General features: G+C 60.8%; 1 protein-coding gene across 1 annotated transcript in view; it reads left to right on the top strand.

Annotated features, from left to right (window-relative positions):
• Positions 1-1301: 1301 nt before the first annotated feature.
• Positions 1302-6277, top strand: part of FIBCD1 (fibrinogen C domain containing 1) — a 31860-nt gene continuing 26884 nt past the window's right edge. The window contains exon 1 of the mRNA XM_024762603.1: positions 1302-1373. Coding sequence (XP_024618371.1) covers positions 1302-1373 — 72 coding nt within the window. The remainder of the gene's footprint in view (positions 1374-6277) is intronic.

Genomic DNA, 6277 nt, shown 5'->3' with positions numbered 1-6277 from the left:
GGGCGGGCGCCGGGGGGGGCCGGGGGAGGGGGCGGCCCGTCAGGAACGCGGCGTCGGGTCGTGTGGGCGCCTCCCGGTCAAAAGCCACAATGGCAGACCGTTAACAGCGCAGATTAAGGACTTTGTCAATTACCTCTGAAGGCTGCACCGGGCGGATTAAATGCTTTTAAAAGTGCTGCCGATGGAAAGGGGCGACTAAGAAACCTCTCCCGGCACAAATCCCTCCTCTCCCGGGCAGAGGAGGAGGCGGGGGCTGAGGCAGCACGGGGCGCGCCCGGCAAACGCGGGCGATCGGCCGGGAGCGCGGCAGAGCGCGGAGCTGCTGGTACTCGAGACCGCGGCGCCGGCGGCTGCCGCGGCGGCGGAGACCCCCATTCAGCCCGCGGGCCGCCTGGGCTGGGAGGCGTCGGGCCGGCTCACCGTCCGCGAGCGCCGGGACACAGGTCTACCGACTGTGGCCGAAGCGCCCCCAGAGCCGGCTCGCGGGTCGGGGTCCGGAGGGGGCGGTCCCTGGTGGCTGGAGACTCCGGGACTGGGCGCACTGGCCCCGGGGTCCGGACTCAGACCTCGGAGACCGGCAGGGGGCGCACGCCGGCCGGCCCACACCCCAGGCCCAGCCCGGGTCTCAGGGTGAGCCCAGCGCCCTGAGGGGGCCAGGAGGAGCGCGGCGCCGCTCCTCAGACACGCCCGACGGCCCATCCCGGGCGTCCACGGGGCCCGCCCGGCGCCGCGTCCCCCGCGCACGGCGAGTTGGCGAGGGTCCGGCCCGGGAGGAAGTTTGCGAGGAGGCGGCCCCACGGGCTCTCGGGCCCCTCCGGAGCCGGCGAGGGCCTGGTTGCCCGCGGCTGTTTACTGCCCTCCGGGCTGGGCCCGGGGGTCTGGGCCGGTCTGCCTCCTCTTTATTAGGCTTTGGGGAGGTGGAGTTTATCGCCGTCCGCAGTGTGTGCGTGTGTGTCAGAGGGAGACCGGGGGAGCAATAAAAGGCAAAGAGAGTACGAGACAAAAAAGACACGGAGATTGAGAAGGAGGAAGGGAGCAGGGAGGAGGGAGGAGTGCGGCCGGCGGCTCTCGCGCTTCCGCTCCCGCTGTCGCCCGCACACACCCGCGCATACGCCGGCAGGCACACACACACGCACACCCGCACACGCACGCCCGCTGGCCCGGGCCGCCCCGGCGCTGGGCACCGAGGCGGGAAGCCGGCGAGCAGAACGCGCCCCTCGTCCGAGCCCGCGCCCACGTCGGCGCCTTTGCGCTCCGCAGCGGCGCGCCTCGCCCGGCGTCCCCGCCAGTCCTGCCGGAAGATGGTCAACGACCGGTGGAAGACCGTGGGCGGCGCTTCCCAACTTGAGGACCGGCCGCGCGACAAGCCGCAGGTACGCGCGGCCCGGATCGTGGGGACATGGGGCGGTGGGCGAGGCAGTGGCCTCTCTGGCCTGCGGGCTGGGCACCCGGGCTGGAGTTTGGGGCGTACCCCCGTGAGGCTCGACAGGCCCGGGTTGGGGCGGGCACCCTCCTCTCCTCCTCCTCCATAGGAGGCTTGAACTTGAGGTTCGGGCTGTGGATGGGGGCGGCACCCCTGCAGAAGCCCCTTTGCTCCACAACGGACTCGGGTGCACATCTGCGCAGAGGCAGTGGGGGACCTATGGAGTTTACAGTGTCACCGGCCCTTAAGTGTGAGTCTCCGTTTCCTCACCTCTACAATGGGCATCTGGACCACTAAGTATTCACCCTGAGCACCCCCTGTGCTAGGCGGCTGGCATGCGCCCCATCACCCCCATCTCCTCTGGATCCTCACACTTTAGCCAGCCTACCCCCGACCCCATACAGTAGAGAATCAATAAATATTTGCCTCATGTGAGAACCCTGGATATTGTGATTCTCCAGCTTTAAGACAAGGAAAGTAAGACTCAGCGAGGATTGCTTCTGCCCGAGGCTATGCAGCTCTGCTGGGATTTGAACCTGGATCCTCGGGCTCCAGGTCTGTTCATTCCACCCTTCCTGCTGCCTCTTCAGGGGCAGTGGAGGGTGCCCAGGGCTGTGGCCTGGAAGGGGGTGAGGACAGAGCTCCAGGGCTGGCCAGAGAGGGGGCTGGAGATGGGAAGCTGAATGGAGGGGCAGCCCTGAGGCTGCCCCAGGCTGGGCTGCCAAGGGACTGGGGCAGGCAGGCGAGATGAGGAGTCCGCTCGGCAAGGAGAGGAAATAATGGAGCTGCCCGTTTTAAATTTCAAATTTCTCCCAGACAGATGTCATTGGGGAAGGAACAGTTCTTGTTTGCAGTGGCAGGAAGGGGGTGGCAGGGGCGGGCCTTGGCGGCCCCTCACTCCCAGGAGCGGCAGCCTGCGCATTCTGTCTGGAGTGACACTGCCGTGGCATGCCTCCACACTTTGCAAAGCCCTTTCCCGACCGTCTGCACAGTCTCACTTTCTGCAGCAGCCTGGGGGCTAGGCAGGGATGCACATGCCCACGTCACAGGGGGATGGTGGCTCAGAGAGGTCGAGGCACGCACCCAAGTCACACAGCATGTTAGCAGGAGAGCAAAGATTCAAAGCCAGGTCTGACCCCAAGGCTCTCCCAATGCCTTCCCGGGCTGGTCTATTCCTCTGTTAAATCAGGTGCGCACCCAAGCCAGCCCCAGACAAAGAGTCCTCTCCTGCTGGGATCTGACTTTCTCCCAGCTTAGCAAGAGCAGTCTTACCTCCTCGACTTGTTCAAGCCATCTCCAGCCTGGCCCGCTCTCCCTTCCCGTTAGTTTCCTTACAGGTACTGGTTGCTTGTCATCTTGTCCTTTGCCAGCCTCTGGTCCCACACCAGACTGCCCATTTCCAAACCTTTGCTGTCTCATCTTCCCCCAGACACACTCACACACACACACACACTTCACTCAGGAAAACCCTACATGTACTTCAAAACCTACTCAGATGCCACCTCCTCCAGGAAGCCCTCCCTGATGCCTGGTGGCTCTGCCTTGAACTCCCAGCAGCATTTAGCCTGTGCTGCTCAGCTGCCTTTATCTCTCCCTGCCATGTTCCCTAGCCTTGAGTCCCTATTCCATCAGGAGCTCCCTGTGGACATGCACTTCTTCTGGGCCCCCATCCTGGGGTCTCCCCCTGAGTCCAGTCTCCTGTCCTTCCATGCAGCTCAGGTTGGGAGCTGAGGGATATTTGCTGAATTGAACTGCATGAAGCCCTGCCAGGAGGAACTGTGGGAGAGGAGCCAGCAAGTGCTGATGTGTCTCAAGGGGAGGTGGCTTCTGGGGGATCTATTTGAAATGTGGCTTTAAAGCCTCCTGGGTAGGCCCCAGCCTCTCCACTGCTTCCTGGAAAATATATTCCAGCTGACACCAGGCCAGAGCCCAGCTGTCTGTCCCTTGGCATTGGAGGCTGCTGAGCGCTTGTGGTCCTAGAGGCCTGGGCCAATATCAAGCACCACTTCCCCACTCCACTCCTTTGGTGATCCAGCATATAGACAGGCTGTCCTATGCCAGCTCCAGGCTTGCCTGAAGATTCAAATACGAGACAAGGCCTTTCCTGTGCCCACTGTTGGAAGAGAGAACCTCACCTGCCCTGGTTCCCTTGGGCCTGGCCTTCTCTCCTCCTTTGCTTCTCCAATAGTTTCATCTTGACTATTGACATGCTGTGTGACTCTGGGTAAGTTACTCCCCCTCTCTGAGTCTGGGCTTTACCATCTACAAAATGGGAAGAGCAATCCCTGCTTCCTCCTCACTTCACAAGGGCTGTTAACGAGGGCCGAGTGAAATACCGGTGTGCTTTGCAGACTGTAAAGCTCTGTGCACCCTTGAGGAGGGTCGCTCTTAAAGTAGCCTGTCCCTTTTTACAGGCTGTCAGTGTCCCGATCTCCCCTTTGCCCACCAGGGAAAGCAACTTGACCACCCAGTTCCCTCCAGAAGGGCCTGGCTGAGGTTCTTTAACAGGGCACTTCCTCCAGAAAAGATGCCAATGCCACACTCTTGAGTGCCAGCTGGGTTCATTTGCAGATCTCTCCTTTCTTAGTCAAACCACCCTGGGAGGCTGGCGGCGGGAACGATCAACCCATTTGACAGATGAGGAAACTGAGGCTAAGAGAGCCGCAGCCAGGACTTGAACCTGGGTCCTCCAGGGTGGCCGATGAGCCTTATTGGGAAGATGCAGGGAGAGACGCTGACTGCCCTTGGCTCAGCCCACTCAGGCACATTATGGAATTCCCAAGGGGAGGGCTCCAGCGCCCAGTGTGTGATCCCAGGGCATGCGCAGCGCCCACTGCCATTGAAGGGCCTGCATCCGACTGTTGCTGTTTCAGGGACAGCCTTAGGCCGGCTCTGTCCCAGGCCTGTCTGGCCTCAGCTCCTCATTTGCTGGGTGACGTTGGACAAGGTGCCGACTCCGTTAGAACGTCCCTTCTGCCCTTGCAGAACGAAGGGGCTCTCGCAGCCTTAGGGCAGGAGATTACGGTGGAATATTTGCCAGGAGTTTGGAGTTGCTCAGATAAAAGGATCTAGAAATAGACATGATTCTCCTAGTCTTGGAGTGTGGGGCAGGAAGTCACCCTGTAACCTTCTCCCCTGTCGCGGGGAAGGGAGGGCTTTTTTCTGAGCAGTCCCTGAGTCAAGCCACTCCACAGGGAGGTCGACCTCTGAACTATCCCAGGCCATGTCTCCTAATATTTTCAAAACTTTGAAAAACATTCCAGAAAGGAAAAAAAAATTCTCATCGGGAAGTTCTTCTTGATGTCTAACCTAAACCCTGCTGCATTTAGTTCACTCAGTGACTATTTATAGAGTCCCTACCTCATCTAGGAGACGTAGCTGTGAACCTGTGCCTCGGGAGCTTAGAGTCTCATGGGAGGGACAAACTCACATCGTGGGATTATTACAAACCACGATGGGCACTATAAAGAAAACAATACACGCCTCTGTTGTCTTGTTGCTTGGGGTTTGAGTTGAGGTCACTGTGCCTGGGTTGAGAGAGAAGGAGGGTGAAGTAAGTGAAGAACAGGGGCTACAAGTCAAGGACTCCTTCCTTCTCCTTCTATTTCCTGGGCCCCTCCTCTGGCCACGGGCTGCCCCACGGAGCTCACCCGCTAGCCCAGTGGTGTGGCTGTGATGGGGAGGCCAGGAGGCCAGGGGAGGCCAGGGGTGGGAGTGCAGAGACCACTTCCCCGGGGAGGAGATGCTTAAGCTGAACAGCGTTTGCCAGATCTGTGCTTCAGGGACACCAGGGTGTGTTGTGGGAAATGACAGAAGCCAGGCAGGTGCAGAGAAGCACCAGGAGGAGGCTGGAGGGGGGCAGCTATAGCTGAGGCTGGTATGGGGGAGGCGGGGTGGGACCTGTTCCTGGGCCTCCGCAGCCCTGAAGGGGTCTGAGCACGAGTGTCCTGGGCCCTTTGCTATCAGGAGCGTCCCTGGCCGCTGGGTGGGGAATTGGTTGGCGGAGCCGGGAGGAGGCAGGGGCGCTAATGGGGAGATGGTCGTGGTGATGTAGAAGCAGATGACGGGGCTTGGACCAGGGCAGGGCTGGGGGCGTGGGGAATTAGAGGAGGGGATTAGAGGAGGTGGAGTGGACAGAGCCAGGTGCTGGCTGAGCGCGCGGGGTGAGGGAGGGGAGCACAGGGAGGTTTTGGAGGGGGCGGCTGGTGAGGCTGGTGCCATCCCTGGGTGGGAATCGCAGGAGGGCTCAGGTTTGGGGTGGAGCGAGCCTGGTTTGGGGCTCCATGGGCTGGAGGCCTGGAGCTGTGGGGGGTGGGGAGGGTGAGCAAGACCCTCACAAGAAACACCTGGAGACCCTCCCTCATCTGAAACGGACCCGGAGCTGAGTGCCGTCGGGGGAGTGACAGAGCTTGGGGGGCTTGGAGCCTCTGGGAGGGGGCAGATGTGAGCAGCTCCCAGACCCTTCTCTTTGTCCCCTAGAACACCTCTGGCCACTCCCCCCAGGGCCTTCCCGGTGGCCTGAGGCTTCAGATGGCCCTCAGCATAGGTCACATTAAGAGGCAGGACAGGGCTTCCCTGGTGGTGCAGTGGTTAGGAATCCGCCTGCCAAGGCAGGGGACACGGGTTCGAGCCCTGGTCCGGGAAGATCCCACATGCCGCGGAGCAGCTAAGCCCGTGTGCCACAACTACTGAGCCTGTGCTCTAGAGCCTGTGAGCCACAACTACTGAGCCCACGTGCCTAGAGCCCGTGATCCACAGCAAGAGAAGCCACCGCAATGAGAAGCCCGCGCACCGCAACGAAGACCCGAGACAGCCAAAATTAAATAAATAAAATAAATGAATTTATTAAAAAAA

This window comes from Neophocaena asiaeorientalis, unplaced genomic scaffold, assembly GCF_003031525.2.
Source record: "Neophocaena asiaeorientalis asiaeorientalis breed wild unplaced genomic scaffold, Neophocaena_asiaeorientalis_V1.1 scaffold78, whole genome shotgun sequence".
NCBI classification, from domain to species: Eukaryota; Metazoa; Chordata; class Mammalia; order Artiodactyla; family Phocoenidae; genus Neophocaena; species Neophocaena asiaeorientalis.
This window is presented reverse-complemented; position numbering and strand designations above follow the sequence as displayed.